At 37.2% G+C, this 25,070-nt stretch overlaps 1 protein-coding gene across 1 annotated transcript in view; it reads left to right on the top strand.

Annotated features, from left to right (window-relative positions):
• Positions 1-14,426: 14,426 nt before the first annotated feature.
• Positions 14,427-25,070, top strand: part of PPFIBP2 (PPFIA binding protein 2) — an 85,733-nt gene continuing 75,089 nt past the window's right edge. The window contains exons 1-2 of the mRNA XM_018076045.2: positions 14,427-14,469; positions 17,934-18,028. Coding sequence (XP_017931534.1) covers positions 17,962-18,028 — 67 coding nt within the window. The 5' untranslated portion in view covers positions 14,427-14,469; positions 17,934-17,961. The remainder of the gene's footprint in view (positions 14,470-17,933; positions 18,029-25,070) is intronic.

The following is a 25,070-nucleotide window of genomic DNA, read 5'->3' as shown; positions in this document are numbered from 1 at the left end:
AGCTGGGAGCAATTATAAAGGCCTCTTGAACCTGAAGGAAACCCAGTGTCAATTAGAGCAGAGGTAGAACTCAAAAGAACCTTAGCTTCATCTTGAGGACAAGTATAGCTTGGTACCAGAATGTGAGGAAAAATAGTATGTAAAAAAAATGTAATTTGTAATATATAAAATAATTTCAAGTCCCCAGTAACAAGACTTGAGCTGAGGGATAGTTCAAGACTAGTCTTACCACTGACTGCTGATGTATCTGCTGTAGAGACATATGACACACCTGTAACTGTTTCAAACTAATCTTAGCATCTCTTTAGAAAACTTAAATGCTTTATTTACCTAAGCCAGCTAGTAATCAAGTGTCTTGGCAAAACATATAGCAGTTTATCTTGTCATTCATCTGGGACTCTGCCCTATGGAAGGCCCAAATTAAAGGGAGGGGGCAGAAACTTCTTAATCTGTGTGACTGAAGTGTGGTAGGAATTGGGCAGGGAGCATTGTTCCCTGATTCCATGTTCCCTTGCTGCTTTCATCTGCTGTCCCAGAAAGTAGAGGAATTAGAGGAATGATGGCAGAGGGCACTGCTGCTACCATCTTGATTTCACTCCAGCAACCCTATCCATGTGAGGACTCTGCTATAAGCAGGGAGGACAGGAAGGAAATAGGAAAGAAATAAGATGAGATAATAAGCACTATCCTCCCCTCGCCCCTACTGTATCTGATGTCACTTCATCTGTCTTCACATGGGACCAGCAGTGTGGACAAGAAATCAGGGTGGGTGTGTATGTAAACAAAGGGAGAATATATTGATGTAGGCATAGACTAGAGAAGTGCTTTCTGGGCTCTTGAATCAATTCTCCCAGTTTCCTGTCATGCCTGTTACACTGAGTCTCTTGGTTTCTCTGGGCTGACTGTTCAGGCTCTAAGGCAGCATAATGTGGCCTCATGTGGAAGAGTGTGTTTAAATGGAGAATGGGAAGAGAACAGATGGAAGAGAGTAAGTGGAGACCTTGAGAATCACCTCCCCTGAACACTTTGATAGGGTCAGCAAACAGGCAGGAATGGCAGGGAGACAATGTCCTCTGAGTGCAAAAGATGGGAAAATGAAACAGAACAGAAGTTACTGAGCCACCTGTTTGTTTTTCCATGTACAGCCCTCGTTTACCTAACTTGTTTCCTGTTTGCCTCTTTCTGGTCTCTCTCTTCAAAACAAACAAACTCCCACAAAACCTTATAAAGCACTTACACACTGCTTTCACTCTTATTAGGCTACTCAGAGGCAGACCAGAAACTTAGCTCATTTTCCCCACAGCTAAGGATTTGTTTAAGCTCAAACAGCCTTGACCTGGTAAGATTAGCAAAAGATTACCTCATGTAGGTAAAACAGAGCCTCAGTGGGGTTTTGCTTATTAGCAAAAAATCCACTGTCCTCCAGTTCCCCTCCCCCCCAAAAAGATACTTACAGGAATAGGATGAAACCATCTCCTTGCTTTAGAAGTCTATAATATGATGATTTAGTGTTTATCAAAGCAGAGAATTATGGATAAGGAAATGTGCTTTGTGATAATGATCACTCAGTATAGGTGCAAACATGTCAGCATTGAACAAGCTGTACAAAGAAAGGCTTTTCTGTGTTTTCCAGAAATATCCAGTAGTGTAGAAATAGTAATACAACAGATGCCATCGTTTAGGGCAGTAGACTAGAACCTTCAGAAGTCACTTTTCTGTCAGTCAAGTGGCATCATTCAGTCTTTGGAGATGTTTATTGTCTATTTGCCACTTCATTGTCAGAGATCCTTTCAACTTCTTAAGGTATGATCTTGAAATTTTCCTAAGCTGCTGAATAAAGTGCCCTGGAGGCACACTTGATCACTTACCAGACTTCAGTTCATGGCTATGAAATAACTTTGCTTCAGTAACTTGACTCAAACTAAGAAAGTTTGAGCCATGAATTATTTTAAGTTCTCTAAATTTTCCCCAGTTTGCTTTTGTCTGTTCAGTGCCATCAACTCACCTGCTACCTCTGTAGATATGAAGAAACTGAGACTCCCACCCTTGGACAATCTCTTCTTCATCTTTGTCTAAGCACCAGCTCTGAGGTGATAACATGTCTTTGATAAACTGTGACAGCTTGAATTTCTTCCTGTCACACCTTTACAGTTTTTACATAGCTCTCTTCTAAATAGATGCACATTAAGCAACAAAATAAAGGTGCTTTTTATTTTTTATTTTTAGCTAGATGCCTCTGCCTATAAGTTTTAGCATGATGTTTTTATTTCAAGTCTCTGTGACCTTCAACATTACTTTTGTTTCCTTGCATCTTCGTGTGTTTATTTGCTATAAAACCATTTCCCAATAGCTCTTATTTGGCAATTCATTGATGTAGACAACAAAGTTAAATTACAAAGATAATTTCTTTCTGAAATAAATATAAAAAGTAAACCCTGATGGCACTGTTGCCAGTTTAGGTCAATTTGTGTTTATACTGTGCAGCTACCAAGTTACGATGCAGGCATTTAAAGGACTGTAAGCACGACCTGGATTTTAAACTCTAATTTGATAACCTGTAAAGCAAGATTTTTATGAATATTTTGTAGCTTACTAGTATTTCTGGAAGACCTGTAACCCAGAGTTGCTGAGGGCAAAAAGCTGTATATTTTCATACTGATCAAAAAGGAAAATTTATCTTTGCATCCATAAGACAGGACGTTATTTCTCTGTCAGATTACCACCAAACAAATGGGTAACCATTAGTGGCTTTCTCAACTTTGTGTGTATGTGATGCATAAAATATAATCTTATATTTATTTCATGTCCACATAAAAATGTGTGTTTATCCGTTTAGCTGAGTTTTCCCGGTAAAACCTGAGGTAACTGAAGATAAAAGTTGAGAACTGAATACAGGGAAAACCAGAGCGTTTTTTAGGGGGGGTTGAAGATAAGAAAGCTGATGGTGACCAGATAGTATGTGGCAGACAGCATTCCTTGAATGCTAAAAGATGTATCTGACTTCCAAAGAGTTGCAATGGCAGAGTGTGAACTGGCGATTGTATGGGAAGTCTTTTGCGTATCACCGAAGATACTGGTACTAAGTTGATGATGGTTTCCTGAAGCAGATATGAATTTGGAGAGAACAGATCAGCAGGCCTGACTGCCCTTCAGCAAAATCTTGAATTAAAGTAGAGGGGTGAAATAAGGCTGAATGACCAAAGTCAGTTCACACTGATGGAAGACAAAGGTCCAAAGCCTGCCTCTGCTGACTGTGCCTTGTTTTCATTAGAGCAACATAACGTGAATGAATATTCATAGAGAATGATTCACTTGTTGGTTAGGTCCTCATACTCTTTAAGATCAACAGATTGTGCGCCAGTTAAAGTAATTACTAAAGATAAATCTAAGCTGTTGCATTCTAATCTGGATTTCCAGCACTAACAGTATGGGAACTGCTGTTTTCCTTTATCTTCTTCTGGAAACAGGTTTGGTTGGTCTCCCCATTCAGAGGTGACTTAGCTGGGGATTGCCTTCTTATTTCTGTCTCTACTGCTCATACAAAAGTAATTTTGTTTCCAGTTTGCCCTATTTTTGACCCAAAGTTTACTTCAGAAGTCTTAGTTGGACAGGGGAACATATTCAAGTGTCTCTTGAATATAGTGAATCATAATTTTACTCCACAGTACAGTGCAGATGGAAGCATCTGCTTTAATAACACACAATCAGAACATCTTATTCTAATGACATTGCAGTAAGATTTATGAATGTGATGGCGATAAACTAATGCACATAATCCAGTCAGCTCTTAAACAGAAGTATTCTGATGTTTCACTGCAGAGGAAAAGAATTCTCTAGCAATGACCTTGAGGAGGAAAATCTAATATTTTAGATAGGAAACAAGCACAAACCATCCCAGGGAGCAAAGTTTCTGCCTTTCTCCTGGTGTTTGCTGTTTGCAGTATTAGACGGGGAATGTATTAAGATCTTCTTGCACAAGACTTTTTCATATTTGACTTACAGTGTTCTATCATTCTGTAGCTCATATGAAATTTCTGTTAGATCATCTTTGGTGTCAGTGCCTTGGTGACATTCTGGCCAATGTTAACCTGAGAATGGAATGGTGATCTCCTAGGAATGGAAGCAGATGATCTGAAGATATGCCTTCCAACCTCAACTGTTCTGTGACTCAATTATTGTGATAACATTCCCTGCATAAAAACACTGTTTCAAATAGGTTTAAGTGCAGGCCTCTTACCTAAAGTTTAGTATTAATTCCGTTCCTTTCTTTCTTGTGGAAAACCTCTTTTTTCAATTTCTTATGCCCAAGGTAAGGTATGAAGTTGTGCTTTGGTTTATTTGTGACTGTAACCTCCTATGTACTTTGCAGTGAGGGTACAAGTGCTGTAAACTCTTTTGCAATACATCCTTGAATAACTGTTTCAAGAATGCAAGAAGAACAAATCTTAAAATTTGGAGGTTACTTACATGGATGAGAAACACAGATTGGTTGTAAAATAGCAATGAAAGTAAGATATGTGATTCTCTTAAAAATGTACTCATTACATCTGAAAAAAGTCAAAATTAGTGAGTATTTTCTTTTCTCAAGAGTAGTCTTCTGTAACTAAAAGTGTATGTACAAAATACTTTGGTGTTAGTACAGATAATGCTAATCTGGAAATCTCAGTCATAAACATTATAAATGATTAGTTAACTATTTCTTGAATTAAAATGTTCTTCAATTCAGAAAGCTGAATGAATCCAAAGTAGTAATTTTACCTGAAACTCCGAAGTGCAGTTTGTAGTCTGATCTAGCAAACTTCACATGTACAAAAGCAAAATGATATTAGAAACTTTTGTTATTAGAAGAAAGGAGAGTTGTTAAAAAAAGCTTTTGTGCAAGAAAAAGATCTGTTCTGGCCTGCTTTTGCAGACCATACAGTAGTGTTGTGAAAAATACTTAATAACCCACAGTAGTTACTCAACCATACTTTGTCCAGTGCGTGCAACATTTCATAATAGTTGTAAATTAGGCTAAGGATTAAGAAACTGTTTCAAGAATTGTGGTCCAAATCTCTTTTGCTTTGATTGTCTTCTCCATTTTAATTGGGAAATTTGGTAGAATCTTCAGTTTCCTTTGTAGATTGTGAAGTGCAGCTGGTTCTCATTTCACATAAACCACTGGCTAAAGAGGGACTTCAGAAGACTGCATTTTTATATATATTTTTTTTTAACACGGGGAGAGGAGTTTGTGTTCAGAGTAAATGATTTGTTATAAAAGTTATAAATACTCCAGAGTGAATTTAGCTTGGATTCACCAGTCATTTGTAGTTTTTCTTTAATCAGAGCTGCTGATTATCCAGGACTAATTGCGAATGGGACTAGCAGCTGCTCATTTCCTTTGGAAACCCAGATTTGGGTACTTAGAAGAAGAGCTTCCAAATTAGTTGAGACTGATAAAAGTGCCACGCTAGGCAGCTTGCCGAGTTTGCCAGGCAGCATGCTCATAAATATAATTTGACTGTAAATGTGTTTTATTTGCTTTCCTTACCTAACAGAGTAAACAGTACTGTTTGCAGCACAGTACAGTCATGAAGCAGAACAATCCCTTATCAGTAAGGACTAATAGAGAAGGAGAAATTTCTTCATGCCAGAACAGTCTTTTAGTGTTTGTCAATATGGCCATATTTTTCTTTTCAAGTAGGAAAGGACTGGATATTTATTGTTTTGGAGTTAATAAAACTGTCTTGTATATTTCCACTTGGAGTTTTTGAAAACCACTGAAACACAGGGGACTAAATCTCTTATATAATAAACAGCAAATCAAATTTGCCTTACAAGTTTAGTATGAAAGTATAAAGATGTCAGGATTACTGGTATGGAAACAGACTTTAGTCCATTTTCTGGAAAATTAAATAAACTAAAAAAACTGGTAATAAATTCTGAGGAGAAAATTAACTTTCTGCAATGGATAGTAATTTGGATAGTTTGGTCTTTTTTCTAATTTTTTTTCTTTTAATTTTGATTTTGATGCAATGTCACTTGGCCCCAAATGGCAAGAAACTTGTGAGATACTTTTCATCCAGATAAATCAGCTGGTAGCTGTTAGGAATTAAAGGACTTTGCAAGTCATTAGCCTGAAATAATTCCATGTTGTGGTTGTTTTAATAAAAAGGTCCAATAAAAACATTGTTATCAAACAGTAAAATACGTGATTAAGTTACCTCAGGAAACTCCATAGGTTTATTCACAATCAGACCAAATATGAGTAGTAGGACTTTCAAACAGTTCCAAGGCTCAGTTGCTCTGAGTCTTAACATGAAATACTCTGAAGTAAAACAGGATGTGTAAAAGCCTGACACTCAGTATGCCCTCAGGTGTCATTGCTGGTTTTGACAGTGTGTTTTACAACTTCTGGCCTTGCTATAATGACATTTGGGCCCCTTAAAGTAATATAAGAATTCTGTTTCTATCCCAGTAGAAAGGTGCATTTATTTCAGAGCCAGTAAAAATCTGACTAACTTTATAACAATATGCTGCTTCAGGTGCTTCTATACTGTAGCACTTGCAGTAACAACTGCAATTTTTCTTTTTATTTCAATAATATGAAAGAGTTTTACTTTGGACTGGAAGTAACGCATAGTAGCACCAATTTTAGGCTACAGTTTTATTTTTTGGCAAATACTTTTGGCTCATTGCTTGTGTTCAAGTAGTCAAAATACTTATCTAGAAAGGAATCTAAAGAAATCTTATGTATGTTCATTATGATAGCTTAGCTTTTCCTCTTTTCATGCCATAATGGGAATTCACTATTAAAAAAAAACAAAAGGGATCCTTTATATATACCCCAGTGATGAATTATGCTGACAGCATCCTGAACTTCAGATGTAAATATGTATATAAAAACTAGAAGAATACTGAGGTTATGAATAAGTCTGTTTTTAGGTTCAGTTCTTGCATTCAGTTCATGTCGAGAAAGGCATTTTTTAATTTGGAAGACTTCCAAAAGCTTTCTGCATCAAGTGTCCTAGCAAAACTGTAAGCTAAACTGATTGAACTTTAGAGACTGATCTAGCTTTAGAGACTCATATGGGGAACCAGTTTTACTGAGCAATTAGTCTCTATCTGGAAATGACACATAATTTTAAAGTTTTGCAAATTCAAATAGGCATTCTGAGGTGTGGAACTGTGGCTGTGATTTTTTCTTATCTCTTTCCCAGTCCTTCATATCATGTATAATTTATAAGGAGAAATATATATATATGTTGATTTTTGCTTACCCTTGATAACATGATTTGACATGGAAACTTACTCATTTTACATTTTTATAGAACTGATAATAAATGCCTTGAAATGGTTGGCAGAAACGGCATGATGGGCTCTGTGGGTGGTAAGAACTTGAGAACACCTGCCATGGTTGGTACTAAAAGGTGCTATATATAACAGTAGAGTTTGAGTATCTCTTTTGCATCCTTTGCCATTGGATGTATCTACTATATGGAAGCAGCGTGCTGAGCACTTCAGAACTCTTTTAAGTGTATGAACAGTTTTTACCAGATACTCAAAAACTGGGTATACAATTACCTTATTTTTTTTAATTACCTAACCTACTTGTTTCAGTTGTGGTGATGGAACCAAAACAATAACAGTGCACATAGATGAATGCGAAATAAAAAAACTGAGCCCTTGAGTGGGTTTTCAGTGAGGTGATTCTGCTTAAGATCCTTTGCTAGGTAAACATGCGTTTCAGTGAGCAAATACAGCTCCTCTATAGAATAGGTCGTTGAGGAGACCTATATATCTTGTCACACATTCATTGTGGGCTGCATTCATTGTGTGTTCCCTCTAAAGTCAGCTTCTGGTTTCAGTGCATGCTTGATCTGTCTCTAGGCATCTTGGTATTCGTTTTTCTTCTAGGATCCACCGGACGAACAAGGATGAAGGATGTTGAGTTATTCTTGCCACCTGTAACAATGTTTCTTCAGCTGGGAGATATTACAAGTTTCTCTCACTTATTGGAATCTTAAAAGTATTAAATGTTGCTCTTGGATATCGAGTTACTGTTCTGTCTGTCTTGCAGCATTACCTCTCTGTACAATGCTTTTTTAAAAAGTTATAAAATTATGTAACTCCACTAACTATGGAAAGTAAGTATGGGAGGAGACTATATCATGCTCTGATTTAGAATTTGGCTGTGGCACAGTATTTGGTACAGCTACTTCCTTAGTGTTGGCTAGTTCTGCAAGTAGTTCTGAATAATGGAGGAGTGAAATCAATAAGATATATAATTTTAGATCAGATTTTAACTTGACATGAAGAATTGTTGCCTTTTGGTTATGATGTCCAGATGTTAAAAAGATAAATTATTCATCAGTAGAATTGTCTTGTTAAAATTTAGGGCTTGACATGGTTCAGTGATCTCAGGCCTAGGGATCTGAGCTTGGGAAGAAGGACGTACTACTGACAGTGGACAAAAAAAATACAGAATTTACAAGCCACAAAAACTTTCATCAGAATTCCCAAGATAAGGAAGAAACTTATAAAGCCAACCCAGCAATTGTGCTGAAATCAGCTCCATCTGGGTAAAAGGTAATTTTGGCAGGGAGAGATCATGACCACCAGTTCACAGACCATGACCCAAGAAACCCAGTGACTCAAAAGAAGAGAAGGACTGAGAATGTGGACTAATTAGCATAAGAAGCGATGGAATCATTAACCAATAGAAGATAGAATCCTAATTATTAAGAGAACTAGGTAACTTGTAGCCCATGAACATTAATGCCTCTGTTTGCTAAGATGTATGAATAGTGAAAAGTTTTGGTACTCGTTGTGCTGGCTTTGTGGATTTGCCACCCAGCATCTCTTTCTGCACAGAATTGTGAATAAATCAGATGTCTCAACTCTGTGTGTAGATTGGCCTCTTGCACACAGGGTGAAAGAACCTATTTTGGCACAACAGTTATACCTATTCCTTAGGCAGAGAAAGAGGAAAACCTTGAAGATGGCCTTTTAGAAAGACATTTTCATTAATCTTCAGAAAGCAATCAATATGAGAATGTTTTGTTTATAAGCCCATGCGTTAAACTGACACAGCTGTTAAAATTTATATTTTCATTGATAGGTTGAGTAATGCAGTATACAGTGCTTTCACAGTGATCCACTTGTTGTTCCTACTTTAATGCTTTTAATCCAAGCAGATTGAATTTTGTTGAATTTGCTGTTTCTAGAAGTATATTTTTCTTTTCTTTGTTTCCCACAGACACTTTCCTCAAAATAGCTACTGAAGCTTCCAGTTTATACAGAAGTACTTGATATTGTCAGTTCCTGTTAGTATGAATTCAGCATATTTGTATTCACAGATGCAGGGTGGGTAATGTTAAACCAGTCTAGTGATGTTTCCAGTTATTTATAAATTGCTGCACAGAATGTTTCAAAGAGGGAAAAATACTGATATAAAAATATACTTTACAAAGTCAAAAAGTTGTCTTTATAGTATTCATTTTTAAGCCTTACAGCTGAAGCTGAGTTTAGACTTCACAAAAGCCTTCACATCGTATTTGTGAAGTTGATACAAATTCAGGACTGAGCTTTATAATCTGAGTAACCCAAGAGCAGACCATTTCATAATAAGAAATAATTACAAGAAATGTCTCTCTTCATCGTGTCTAGGTGGAATTGTTTCTCTGTGCAGTCTAACCCAGAATGCAGTTTTGTGGTTTTGTTTGTCTTTTTTTTTTTTTTTGTAATGTCATAGCATTCACTGAAAAATTATAGAAAAATTATTTGAAGAGAAATCAGATAAATCTTCAACACCTGTGAAACATCATAGTTCCTACCCAGTCTGTGTTTCATAAAGTCTTGGGCTTACTGATTATTGGAAGAGAGCAGGAGACTGATCACTGTGTAGCTCGTGTTGCACTGAACACCACTGGAGACAAAGCACTAGGCCAGACAGGCTTTTGGTCTGAACAAGCGTGACTGTTCTTATGGTGTTGTAAGAGTTCCAAAAATACAGAGCTGTTTCTGCCTCTGAGTCATATGAAGTTGATGGATACCTGTCTTGATTACATTGCAGGCAGTAATAAATGAGAGGTCAAGGCACTGGGACCAAGGACAGCATGGGCTCTGTAGACTATGCCAGTTGGCTGAGGAGTGTTTGCTCTTTGTTGGCAAAGCAGCTGATTTATACAGTGGTCCTCTGTGTACATCAAGGAACTGAAGAAATGGAGAAGATTTGAAAATTGGACGTCCTTGCATTTCTTTGAGATATCAGATCTTCTGGCCCTACGTTGGCACTGGCTTCCTTCAGTGAAGCATCTTGCCTTTTCAGGCTAATATTCCAAATGGTACTTGCAGAATTTAGTGTAAAATCTCTGTTTCACAGAGCTTATGTACACTTCTATATCCCTAGTGAGATTTATACATGTGTACTTAGATTAATAAACTAAGTTAGTAGTAGTGCTTTTTCTGCTGAGTTGGTTCTGAATCATAGAAGTTGGAAGGGACCTCAAAAATAATCTAGTTCCAGCTCCTTGCCAGGGTCAGGGACACCTTTCACTAGACCAGGTTGCTCAGAGCCTTATCCATCCTGGCCTTGAACACTTCCAGGGTTGGGACTTCTCTGGGTAATCCATTCCAGCGCCTCACCACCCTCACAGTAAAGAATTTCTTCCTCGTATCTAATATAAACCTACTGTCTTTCAGTCTGAAGCCATTCCCCCCTGTCCTGTCACTACATGCCCTTGTAAAATGTCTCTCTCCATCTTCCTTGTTGGCTTCCTTCATGTACTGGGAGGCTGCAATTAGGTCTCCCCAAAGCTTCTCTTTCCCAGGCTGACCAACCCCAATTCTCTCAGCCTTTCCTCATAGGAGAGCAGCTCCTTCCCTCTAATCAACTTATTTCCATTTACACAACTTACTGAAATGCACAAAGCCAAACGAAAATTGGACAGTAGGATTTTCCATAAGGAACTGGCCCGATCCAGTTGTCCTGGCCAGGACGAAAACACTTTGTCTCAGGGAGTTTTGAAAAAAGCCCAAGAACTCTTTATGAACCATAAGAAATATTATTCCTAATTCTCAAGGTTTAAAGAGTGTTCTTTCCAGCAGTATAACTTGTCTAGTTTTTTATGAGTTTGACAGAGGATAGCTTTGAAAACTTTTGCTAATCATTTATATCTGATGTCTCTCAATTTCTGTGAAGGGGTTTGTCCTCTGCTTTACTCCAGGGCAAAGAGTTAATTTGTGCATGAATTCTGTGCTTACTTTTATTATAACTTCTCACCTTTCAATTTACTAGAGCATGAATTTACTTTCATGGGGTGAGGGTGGGGGGAAGGTGTGGTGTGTGCAGCTTCCCAGGCATTGGATCTGGAGTTAAGTAACTTCAAAGATCTAGTTGAAATGTTGACCTTCGTGGAAGAAAATTTGAAACTGTGACCTTGAGGCCGGTGAATACCTGAGATTGGAAGAAAAAGAAATAAACATAGTTTATTTTAAATGTCAGAACTAACTCTTTCTAATTCTAAAACTCTTAGAACTAAATGCGAACTGTAATACAAAATCTGACTTTTGTTTACCATTCATATTTGTGTTTATTTTAAGAGCAGAAATGTTCATATTTTGGTTCAGAAACTTTCATGTATTTTACCAGGTAGTGCTTTGTTCAGATGAAGTTTAAATCCAAAGTATTTATTCATTGTGGGTTTGTTTGGTTTTTTTTAATTTGAACTAGTTAGATGGGTACTGAACTAGAATAATTAGGGTATTTTTTCACCTAATACAGTAACAAATAATGAATGAAGATTTGCAAAGTTGGAAGCTGTAACATTTTCCTTTATGTCATGTCTAACAGAGAAAACTTAAAATATCTGATAATTTAAAATTAAATTAAGAAGGACTTTATTAAGCTTTTATGAGCAATGCTTAAAACAACACTGAAGGAATGAAGGGTTTTCAGTTCCTGGAGCTGTTATAGAGAGGAGCTGAAGGAAGCTCACTTTGCACATGCCATTCTGTCAGCGTCAGCTTTTATATGTAAGGATGAGACTTTGTACAAACATGAGTGATGAAATTTGGGTATGGTACCAATAGTAACTGTAACTCAATAACCATGAGTCCTGTGGAGGAGCTGCTGTGAGGTCATTTGTGTTCTTACAGCATCATAAAGTATCAGTCAGATTTAGCATTTTTTAAAGGGAGCTTTCTCTTTTCCTTCTCCCGAATTTCAGACTTGTACTAGCAAACTTAATGGGTTTATTTTTGGAAAGAAATGTTCAACTTTGCCTTTGGTACTTCATAGTGCAGTAAATTTAACTACATTCAGTTCCCTTTGTATCTTAAATTGAATTATTTAGCATAATATGTTTAAAAGCATCATAGTTCTTAGTGCTTGTCACTCTAACTTTTATCAGTAGCACACAAAGGTGGTGGTTTTACAGTGCCAGGGTAATACCCAGCTGCCTGTATAAGCCAGTTTAGCTTATTAAGTTAGCTGGTTTTCATCATGGAGGTATTGCACTGTGCTTCACCTAAGGATGTCCCCTCATATAAGGACTCCCAGCAATATACTGACCAGAGAGTTTAGCAGTTCTACCTGAAATAGTTCAGTATCAGGTCTTTGTTCAACTTTGGCTAATCTGTATTTCTCTATAAAACTTTCCCCTCTGCCTCAGTGTGGACACTTCATACTTTCTTGCTGAAAATAAAAATAGTCTTGTTTTTACTTATTACATAATGGGTAATCAATGAAAGAATTTTTTTACCCTCCTGCCTATTCCGGTGAAGTGTATTAAGGGGAAATAGAGCAAGTAGTGCTTGTATTAAGAAATAAAATGAATTTGAGCCGTAATTAGAGAATTATGGAATGGTTGGGATTGGAAGGGATGTTAAAGATCATCTAATTCCAACCCCCCTACCGTGGGCAGGGACACCTTCCACTAGACCAAGTCCCATCCAGCTTGCCCTTGAACACTTCCAGGAATAGGGCATCCACAGCATCTCTGGGCAACCTGCTCCAGTGCCACACCACCCTCACAATTAAAGAATTTTTTCCTAATATCTAATCTAAACCTACTCTTCTTCAGACTAAGGCCATTACCCCTTGTCCTGTCATTACATGCCTTTGCAAAAAGTCCCTCTCCAGCTCTTTTGTAGCCCCTTTAAGTACTGGAAGGCTGCTGGAAGGTGTCCCTGAAGCCTTTTCTTCTCCAGGCTGAACAGCTCCAACTCTCTCAGCCTGTCAGATAAATAGGATTTGTGGCTGGGTAGCCCTGGAGCATCCTGTATAAGCAGTGTTCCTTAGGCAGTCATTCTAGTGATCATCAGGAATTCTTCTGCTCCCAGCAGCTGTGTGTGGTTATTTAGGACTAAGGATTATCTTAATTAGAGAGTTATGGCAGGTTCTAAAAGGCCAGGATGCAAATATGCATTTATAACTTTTGTAGTTGACGGTGTCCTGAGTCCTGCAGAGCCAGTGGGAGACATGAATCAGCAGTTGTGCTCCTGTGGGGTGTCTGGATACAACAGAGCATGTGGCTGGGGGAGAAGCAAGGTGGGAAATAGCGAGGGTGGAAATTGTGCACATTTCTTCCTTCCAGGGCAGGAGTCGTCTTGCAGCTGAAGAAGAGCGTGGGGGACTTCTGAAACTTACCCAAGGCACTCCTTATTTCATTATACCATTAAGTACAAAGCAATGTAATACTGGAATTTGAGTATTTAAACAGTTTACAAGCATGTATTTATTCATCCCAGGGAAAAAAAGGTGGTGATAGTTAATTATTAGCTGTGTCTGCTAAACGTCGGAGGAATTTGTAGGCCACAGACAAGATCCAAAGATCTGGAGTTCTGGAGTTCTTGTCAAAAACTACACCCTTCTCCATAACTGATAGTATTGGCAACCTCATTTTTAGGAGCAACCATGGGAAAACATCTGAGTTGCCTAAATGTTAACATTCTTACCTCTGGATAGCTGCTGGTTCAAGCCAACCATGAAAGATTCAAATTTAATTAAAGCTTTTCATAATTCTGAAGAACATCTTGTTCTTAGTGAATACGTCTGTTAAATATTATGTTCTTTTTGAGCACAGTAACCTGTAGTTTTACATACAGAATGTAGGTTAAGAAATTTGCAAGGGATATTGACTCTAAGCACAATAGTTCTGCCAGAGCTTTTCCATTTTATTTGAAATGCAAATCTCAGACTGGGACTTATAGGGTAAAACTAGCTTAGCAAAATAAATTTAAGAGATTCAGACCAGTTTGCTCTGTCTGCACTTCCTGGAAGATCTCATTACTTAGGTAATTATAACAAACAGGGTTGCAATATCTCTGTGGGCTGGGCTCTAAATTAGTATGAGCGTGTGGCTTAGAAGGGTCTGTAATAATTTAGACTTATGTCTGCTTAATAGTAAAACTTTGGCTATTAATAGCGAGGAATTTTTACTGATCAGGCAAAAAAGTAAATTCTTTTCTTCTTAGGGACCTCAAAAGGTGAGTGGATTGGTTCTTGTATTTTGCTGGCATATAAATTAATCTAATAAGTCCTGAAGGTTAGAATTTGCTAATATTAAAGCTTGTACTATAATATTAGGGATAGTTTTCGTTCAGTCCTTATCAAAGCTGAAAAAACCTTTTTTTACCAAATATATGTATATTTTTACATAGTTAAGTAAGTCTTCGTGTTCTGCATCTGTTGATGTCATTCAGGAATGAAAACTGTAAAAGGAACTGGGATTAAAATACCAGCAAATAGATGGATCCTGTTTGAGGGATTGATACAGGTGTCTTATTATTTAATAGTGTTAGAAAAAGAATCCACAATTGCAGGTATTTGTATAGAACTAGATGAGAAATGGTAACTGAAAACACAGGAGATCTAATGAGCTGTTTTCACAATATTGCTCAGAACAGTCCAGCTGTAAGAAGGGAGTGTCTGGGAAAGTAAGACTTGCCCGAAGCACAAGCAACAGGTCTGTCTAGAAAAAGATGTCAAGCAAGTAATATTACGTTATCGCTATGGAGCAAAGAACATTGCTTTTATTAATAAATCGTTGTTTGGTAAACAGGTTTTACTTTAGCTTAGTGCAGTTAAGCAGCAAATACACTGTGGGTACAGGTGAGAAAACAGGCTGAGTGTGGAGGCTGGGAGGAGATAGAAGACTTACTTGTGGTGGTGTTTTTCAGCAAAACTTCCTGGATTTTGCCAAGGTCTTGATGGAAGGTTTTTCTAGAAGTAAATTTTCAAGTTTGTGATGGAGTGTATTAGCATTTTCTGTACCTTTGTCGCTACAGGTGGTCAAATAGTAGATATAAAAATATTAGATGTTCAGAAAAATGGTAGTTCTGCATTTCTTGTTGTAACAACAGCCACGCTTTAGCTGCTTTAAACCCGTGGAGAAGTAGCCTACAGCACAAAGAAGGGCATGGACTGCAATCTAGAAATAGAAACTCTATGCTATTTTTAGTATTTTTCACTCTTTTTCCTCCTTCTGATTTTGAGCCAGTCTGCTGTCCTGATTTACCAGCACAGCTGGTGGCCATGCATTTCTGGGGGAGTGGCCGGTGGCCACATCCGCCAAAGGCACAGGGTATCCTTGGTGCCTCTCTGGCAGCTGCTCTTGTGGGTGGATTTCCTTTCACTAAGGTGATTATTACTGATGTTATGGCTGCTTTGAACTAGAGGAAATACTGCAAGCAAGGAGGCTCTCTGCAGTGGAGAATCGGGGATCTCTCAAGTCTTCAGTGGCATGTAAATGTGGCAACAGAAGATGGAAATCTCCCCAAACCAACTAACTGGAGAAACAGAATCAGAGGGAGTGTCTGTAAAGTTCATGTGTGCAAGGGTTCTGAAATTTTGAGTTTATATCAGCTGACTTTCCAGATTATTCTGAGCACAATTTTTGTTATTTCCGGTACCATTAAATGAAATATTTGTGTGACGTGTATTTTGGGTAAGTTCAGTTACATTTAGCATTGTTCATACTTAAAAGATTATTTTGACAAAAAAGGGAGAGTCCAGAAACAACCATTCATTTACATTAATCTTTGCCTTGGGTGACACTAAAGATAACACATTCTCATATTGCTCTTCAGATCAATGTGATCTGAAGTTAGATAATGGCTTACCCATTATGACAAGCTATAAATGGCAGAGTTCAAATTAGAACACTGTAGTTTCTGACTCATTCCTTTATCTGTCTCTCTAGATAGTGGGGTTATATACATTGACTGGCATGGACATAGGGCACTGATAATACAGAGGTTACTAATAAATTAGCTTTCTTTGTGTATAATTCACCAGCACTATGGAGAAAAGTCTGTGTCTCAGGATTCTTAGTTTGCCAGAGAAGAAAATAATTTTGACTTGATGGTACAAATTTTCATTGAATCAGGCTTATTACTGAGACTGAACAGCAGTTGTGATGCAGTAATTTGGACTCGACCATAAGTGTACTTTTAGAGATTTTTTTTTTCCCCTGACAGTCCCACTGAAAGAAAAAATTATTAAGATTTTATTTTAAAGCTAACTTTATCCTGAGTGCTGATTCTACATTCCAGTGTTTAGTCAGGCTGCAGCTGAGAGAATAAATGTGAGTGGTTTAGCTACCAGTCATGCAATTGGCCTTGGTGGCCAGTGCCTGAACTGTCACTGGATGGACACAGTGCAAATCTATGTGAATTGCCATTAAAGATTATTGTAATATTTATTTAAATTCAAAATACTTGATTTCTTAGCGTAAGTAATGACACGATAAATACAGATTAATGGCATTTCAGTAGCACTGGACAAATAGGCCACACAAACATAGGACCATTGCCTGTGCACTTACCTACAGCCTGAGTCATTTGAAGGACATCTCTGTCCATTGTCAGACAGGTGTCTTTTGTGAGGCTCAGAAAGCTGTCAAAATGGAACAGTTTTTAAATACAGATCTTAAAACTTGCTGTGTCAGAAGACTGAATGTCAAAAGACTGAATTGCACCCTTCATGGAAGAGAAATGAAAATACTATGACCCTTTGTAGGCTTTGTCAGTATTCTGAGTTGTGTGTTGGAGCACTGTGAAAGTCATGCATAAGTATGTTCCTCACTGTGTGGGCACTGGTCTCATGCTTCAAGGATGAAGTGATGTGCAAAAGGGCCTTATTTCAGAGGGAATTTTCTCACTGGCAGTGAAATGGGCTGCATAAATTATTTTCCCCTTTGAAATGTCATATGTTGACAACAGTGACTGCTACTTGTCCAAGAGTCCAGCAACACCAACTCACAAGTAGAGACTTATTTTGGAAGATTTTGTTTGTTATCCTTAATGTCAGACAGTAACATGAATGTATTTAATCCTGTTTTAAAGAGGCAGCAGTAACTTCAGACAATTCATACCTGGGGCATTTTTGTTATTTGTTCAAATCTGTTCAGAAAGAATTGTATTTTCAGTGTCATGATGAAGTGGTGGAAATGTTGAATAGGGATATAGAAAGGAGGAATAAAAACTTTCAGAATTGTCTTTAAGGCAGCAATCAAAAAGGAGAGTTTTGTTTATAGTTAGGTATGTTTTTCCCCATGTCTCCACTGTTTTATTGAACCCTAGTCAATCCACTTTTTTTCCCACAGAGCAAAAGGTTGAGATGCACTGAATTTGAATCTAGGAAGCCATTGTTAAGGATGAGGAGTAGGGGCATCTCAAGCTTCCAGTATTTGAGGTTGTTTGGTTTTGTTTTCCTTGTTTATTAGTAAAGTCTCTTTAAAAAATGAATCAATGATGAATTAAAACCTCAGAAATCCCAAGTCATCTATCAAGAATAGGAACAGGTTTTTTGTTAGTTTTCTTCTTACTAGGCTGTATTTTTGCTAGCATGGACTTGTGTTTCTGTGGCTTGATTTATAATGTAACAGTGACATATTTTTCTGTCAGGTCATTTAGTGTAATACACATGGTTTCATCTGTCTTTTCAGTAGAAAGAGTAGAGATCTGAAGAAATTCCAGATGATGGCTTCTGACGCGAGTCATATGCTGGAGGCAGCTTTGGAGCAGATGGATGACATCATTGCAGGTATAATAATGCTTTATTTTACACCATATTATTTTGAGATTAAGTATGTTTCTCTTTTTTTACTTTTTAATAATTATTCTGAATTTATCAAGTTCTCTGACACACAGATTTCACTATTGACACTCTGGTTCAATAGTTAAGTGAAGAAAAGTGAAAGTAAATTAAAGGAAGAAAGCCTGCAATTCCCCCTCAGACTGGTGAATATTGAAGTAAGAGATATTTGCTTTAATGCTGTATGGTAACTTAAACACATCGTCATACAATTCCATATTGTATATGTTAGTTTTTTATTTCAGTGTGTCTTTAAAAACAGTTTTCACCGAGTCTTCTGATTAGCTGGGTAGTTTATATCTGTATTTTACACACACAAGCCCACATAGGTATATAAAAATGTGTGTGTATATATAAAAATATACATCATTTTCTTTATGATGTATATATTCAAAATAGTTTGCCTAACAATTATCTTCACAGCCTAATGAGGTAGAATGTGTATCTTTTTGTCTACATTTATATCCAGAAGTGGAGCTGAGAACTGTATTTTACACAGCTGTCCACTAGAAAGGCATATGATGCAAGACAGGATTTACTGTCTTTTGGTGCTCTCATGGTAAGGCAATTAAAAGATCTTCTCTCAACATTACAGCATTCAAGAAGAGAAGTTAATTTCTGTGGTTAGGCCTCGGTAGCCTTGGGGTTTGTGCTCACACACGTTCATTGTCAGCTCCTAAAAGGAGTGTCTGGGTAGGGCCATGTTCTCACCTGTGCACAATGGGAAAGAATTCAGCAAAGCTTTAGAAATCTAAATAGTGACACCCATGCTGTGCCTTCTTCCCTAATGATGATGATGATGATGACATCAGCCTCTTGTTGCTGCAGTTTTGCTTCTTCCTCGTCTTCTTCCTGCTCTTCTGCTGAAGCTTTCTATCCAGAGACTAATGTGGAGCTTCAAACCTCACCACCTGGCTAGCTGTGATTAGGCTGGAAGTCGTTATCCAGGATTTTTAGTTTAAAGAATCTCCAGGGTTTTGTTTTTTTTTTCTCATCCACGTATGAGTCTTCGCTTCATTCGAAATGTGTGAGCTTTACCAGACTGCTAATTGTAAATGTGAATATGTGATAGATGTAACTACACAAATAACTTTTCACACCGATGGAACAAGCCCTAGACAAATAGGAAAAAAAATAGATATATATTTCCTCCTCCCTTCTGTTTGTGAATGCAAAACCTTATTCAAACAAGGTTTTAACCAACAGAGGATAATTGGGATTTTATTTTTTCACCCCTCACAAAACATATAAACAGGGAAACATTGAACTCCCCTTAAATGTCTAAGGAGAGAACAAGTAAAACAAGTCCCAAACCATAACTCATAAACTAGGGAACTAAAATGTTTTTTTAGCCACTGCAAACATTGGATTATGATTCTGGCTAGTGCTTTAAAGTAACCAAAGTAGCATAGAAGGCCATGTCTGTTTGATGAGGATATGGAACCTGTGTCCACAAATCACCTGCATACGTATGGAACTCAGTGTCTCTCTTCTGTAATGATTTATACTCAGCTCAGCACACACTGGTGATATCATGGATGCACTGATTGATTCCATTTTTCAGAAAACTCAAGAAAGAAAAAAGAGTTGTTATGTTTAAATCGATTTTCAAATTAGACACTTATTTTTTTCCAGGAACTGTCAGAGTTGTGAGTAAGACAATAGGTGTTTAGTGTTGGGTGTTGTTTCCATGCTATGGAAAGATAGCCTTATAATATGTGGCATAACTGATTAAATGTCAATATATGACTGCCTAAGAAATACACTTTTTTTTTTTTCTAGGTTTCATACTAGGAAAATAATTGAGGTCAGCAGACAGATTTTATGTTGTTTGTTTGTTTCTAATATTCTTTTCCTTTCCCACACACCTTTTTCAGAGTGTTTGTACCATTACATTTTAAGGTTTAATTATGATAAATAAAACTAAATTGTTCCAGGCTTCCAAACAACATAACTTTTAACTCCCTCACTGAGTTGTCGCGATACAGAGAAGCAAAGCAAATGCTGGAAGAACTATTCTGTGTGAACCAGCTGCATGCAGGTCCTGTTCACAGTTGTTCTGTTAGTGGTGTTGGTGACCAAGCTCTAAAACAAAAAGGCATGCCAGTGGTATGTGGAGTTTGTTTCCAAAGTGCATGGGCAGGTCATGACCAGATTGGCAACCTCTTCAAGAGAGTTGACTTTGTGGCTTTACATTACCTACTTTTTTAGTCTAGTGTTCACTGATAATCAGTGTAACATTGAAAATGGGCTTATATAAATAAATCTAATGGGAGAAGAACCAAGATATTTCCCAGACAGTGCATCTGTCAAGTCTCATCAGTGTTAATTGAATGCTTCCCATATGATTCAGAATTGTGTCTACCTGTACCAATAAAGAATCATATTGTTTTAGTCCTTTACTTAGTAAAAGCTCAATTAGTTGGGAAGGTTGTCTTACCTTATTCATTTATTTATTGTTTTTCGTAACTAGAAATAGATAAGACGTTGTAAGACAGGTTGAGTTAAGTCTGTTGTGGTCATTCTCCTCTAGCTGATGTTCTTTGTGTTCCAGAACTGTTTCTTGAATATTCTGGTATGATTTAAGGACCAAATGTATCTGCTGGAGTCTATACTTGGATACAGTTATTATCCCAATTTGTCTCAAATTGAGGACCATAATGATTATTCAAGTTTGATTCTCTCTAATTCAATCCAATAAGCTTCTGTCTGCAATTTGGGCAGGGACTGGAAAACAGGAATGTTCTCTTGTCCTGTATGCTGAGAGAACAAATAAGGTAGAAAACTCCTTCAGAAGGATAACTGGATGAGTGTCATGAAACAAACCAGGACTGAGATTCTTCTAACTGCAGATGTACATATACCGTAGTTTGCAAATATTGGAAAAATAATCTGTACAAATGTAGCCACTCTTAGAGTAGACTGGAAACAGCAAAAAATCAACTGCTAAGAGCTTGTGCTATTTCAGTTCACTGAAACATGGACATCTCTGGGTAGTACTGGATTCAAAGGCCAAGGCTAAACTTCATGACCGGGGTAAACTTCGGTAGGTGATGAAAGAGATGTGTCCTTTGGAATGAGGCCTGAGTGGGTACAAGGGGAGCTATGCTCTTCTCTTGACCCCAGAAACCTTGGCTTTAAGGCACAAAATTAGTATTAATCCCTGTTTTAGAGAAGTGAGAAGTCCAGAGCTGAACATCTGGCCCTGGTTAATTTTTGAAGCTTGAGTATGTATGTATATATACACACTCAAAACCAGCATCCTCTTCATTTAATGAGAAAACATTCCTGATTTCTTTTCTTTTCTGCAGTTACCATTAAAGTATTACACTGTTGTCTTACACTCTAAGGGAAGAACTGGGCATGCAAATATATATTACCAGTATTTACAGATTTTCAGTCCTACTTTTAGCCTTCTAATTCTAAAAGTCACATCCCTTGCTCCAACAGTTAACATCACTCATACATGAGTCTGATTAGTCCAACTGAGTCTCACTGTAGACTGTGCTCCTCAGTGCAATACAAAATGTTTTAGTGTTTAGAGTGCATGAGGGTAGGATTGTGAAGCAAGATTAACAAATTGAATTTCACTGGGCTTGATCAAATTTGACAGATAGGTCAGTGTTCCCAAGTCTTTTATGCTTCAGTACATCTGTGCTGATAACCCACCCTCATGGCTATATAAATTAGGCACGCTAAATGATTAGCCTTATTTGACTAAAATAGCAAAAAGGGCTAATGTGATTGTCAATGGACAAGACTTGCCCATTAGCTGGAATGACTTGCACTGCAAACAGAGGCTTCCTCTAAAGAAAGCACCCATGTGTCAGGTCCATCTACCCATTCTTTGTTTGAGGTGCCTGGCTTTGGCATTGCTTCCCTCTGAGGTTTAACCAAGTCATTGCTCTTCCTTTTATTCAGCTTGTACCCATTTTTTAAAATTTGTTGCTTTGTAGGGCTGTAGATTTTGGTTGTTTTTCTTTGTAATATATCCCAATGAATTAAAATAATTTTTATTTTATGTTTATTTTATGTCAAACTTCTTTTCTTTGTCAACGGCTTGGGAATCCATTGTTTCCCTTTGTGAATAATGACCATAACTGTAAGATTGAAAAGCTCCTGTCACAATATTAGAGTGTGCTGCAGCTCCAGAGTCTCTTCAAATCCACCAAGTAATCAGTGTAATTATTGAGTTTGCTTTTAACCAGAGCTCCTGCAATTATTGCTTACTGGAAAATAATGAGAAAGTTAAATGTGTTATCACATGGATGCTTACTAATATTACAGTATTAGCCCTGCAAGATTACAAAGTAAATATAATTAAAAAGTTGTCCAAGAAGTATGCTTGTTTTAATTCCCTTCTCTTGAGGTGGCAGAATGTTCAGTTCATGGCTTTGGCTTATGTGCTACAAACCCAACCACTTCCCACACCCTTGTTGAAAAAGAGGCCTTTAGAGGTAATTGTACTTGAGAGATGAACAAGTTTTTAATTCAAGTTTAATATGTTTTCCTCATGGGATATACTTGCCAGACTTTGGAGGAGGACCTGTTTGTGGAGTGTTTTTTTCTTCTTTTTTTTTTTTCTTTTATCGTCTGCCCCATCATAATTTTACTAAGAAAACAACAGAGTTTAAGCTTCAGAGCTACGCTATGACCCTGGATGTGTTAGATTACTAAGTCACTGCTAGTTAAGTGATTTGAAGCTGGATTCTAAATGCGGGAGTGGACAAAAAATACTGACATTCATTTGAACCTCTTTGGATGAACTTCAGGTTTTGTGAAATAAGTTCCTGTATCAATAATAGGAAATCAAAATATTTCCTAGTGACCTCATCCTTTACCATGAATAGTCATAGGTCCTCACAGGATTCATTCAGTCTCACAGCACTTTAAGTGAAGGAGATAGACACCTCTGTTCTACTTCAGAAGGGATTGAAATTGTCCAGACCAGACAGAAAGCACTTAATCCTATTTTTTTGTGGTGTGTGTTGGGGGGGTGCTGGTGGGTCTTATTTGAAATACATGCTGGGTGACATGCAGCTGATGGGCAGTAAAAGCCTGGGTAGGATGACTGGAGAATAGCTTTTATTTTTTCTTTTCACTTTGTACACTTCCAGATGGCTTTATTTCTTTATCACTTATGTCCAACTCAAGGTTCACGATATTTTCAAATTAAAAATTTTGTTTCTATGGTAAAAGTATGTAACTTTTTAATAATTTTAATAGGAATCTTTGTAGAATTTCGTTGTAGAGCACTGAACTGACTGTAGTTAAAATAATGATGAGAGAAACAGAAGAATTTAAATAATGAGCAATTTCTTTCATTGTAGATCAGAATAATTGAGCAGCTACAGCTGCAGTGGTTTTCTTGTATTTTCCAAATAAATCGTGATTGTGTTAAAAGGTTGTGCTTCAGTTATGATTAGTGTATTTCCCTTTCATTTTCTGTTCTTTTTCAGTCAGTAACTCAGGAGGTTTTTTCTGAACAAAAAATAATGTATCTACAGCACTTGTTTATCTTGTTACTGCTGTGCATTAATTAAGGTGAGCATTTGTGAAGTTACAATATTGTGGCTTTTTTGAACCCTTAGTTACAGTGTGTTTTTGCTTAGATCTTATGGCAATAGAGCGATGAAAAAGGAACTTAAATAGTACATTACTTGAAATGAGGTCTTTGATAGAGAAATTTATAACTTCCTGTCATAACAGTTACAGAAAATTATGTATCAAGAATATTGTGAGGGGGAAGGAAAGATAAAAATCTAGTATATTAAAGGGAAAAATATAACACTATCCTCAGCACAAATATTTAGGGTCTATAATTTGTAGTTCTTTATTTTATAACACTTCTTAGACCTTGTTTTAGATGCTGGCATGTATCTTCAGATACTTGACTTCAGAAAAGCTAATTAGGTAATTCCTTAGATGTCAACTATAACAGGTACATAAAAATTAAAAATGTTTTAAATCTTTAAAAACATAGCAGTTCACTCTCTATGTATTTAATGCATAACTTTTCAGGTCAGCTGTCTGTGGTCTAGCTTTTAGGTTTGTTAAAGACATTTTTAAGGCACGGCCTCTCAAACTGTGCACACACTCGAATAACCATTACAACCATTTGTTACTGTGTTTTGTAGGGCCTTTACACGTGCTGTAGCCTTCAGGTGAAGGCCTTGCATAACTGTTCAGGTGCAGTTTTCATCTGTGTTTCAAAAGCATGTGAAAATCGTGGCAACTCGCGTGTTGATTTGTGCATGAGCAGCGTTGGCTACTCATTCCTCAGTCAGGGTTGCCAGAGCAACCTGAACTTAGGAATTTCCTCAGTTTTGAGTGCTTAACCTCGCCAGAGGTCATTGGAGCTATTTGGGCTACTGTTCCAAAATATACTCTCACTATCCTAAGCATACTTTCTCACAGATAGTGGGGCTCTGAGCATGGGATAGAGTGAAGACTCTGAATCCTGTTTGTAGAGCTGATGGATTCCTTCTGTAAACAGGACAGCACTACAGAATCTTATGAAGCTGAGAGCACTGAAAACTTGTTTCTAAACACTTAATGATCTTCTACAAAAAATAAGTGTTTAAAATTGTTTTGCCTAAGACAAAATTTCCCTTTCAATGTCCAAGTCAAACTGATTTACTGACCCATTTCGTCTTTGACTTCCCTTCCCTTTCCAGAAAAACAACAAAATTAGAAGGCTTCTTGAAAGTGAGAGTTTAAACTCATTTGAAATGGATGAATATTTACAGTTTAACTATGCTACTTTAAATTCTTCATCTCTGACTACAGATAAACAGTTCTGTGAGTTTAAAACAGCAAAAATACTGCCATGTCCTCGACACCCACATTCAGTTTACGAGAACTGCAGTACTGGATTGCACCTGTGCAAAACAAAATCCACACATCATAGCTGTTTGTATTAGGTTTTGAGGAAGGATTGAAAAGAAACAGAAACATAAATAGCTGCAGATACAATATGTAGCAAAGAAAG

Source organism: Manacus vitellinus, unplaced genomic scaffold (genome assembly GCF_001715985.3).
Source record: "Manacus vitellinus isolate BGI_N305 unplaced genomic scaffold, ASM171598v3 scaffold_30_pilon, whole genome shotgun sequence".
Classification (NCBI taxonomy): Eukaryota; Metazoa; Chordata; class Aves; order Passeriformes; family Pipridae; genus Manacus; species Manacus vitellinus.
The sequence above is the reverse complement of the archived record's forward strand: the minus strand, read 5'-3'. Positions and strand labels throughout refer to the sequence as shown.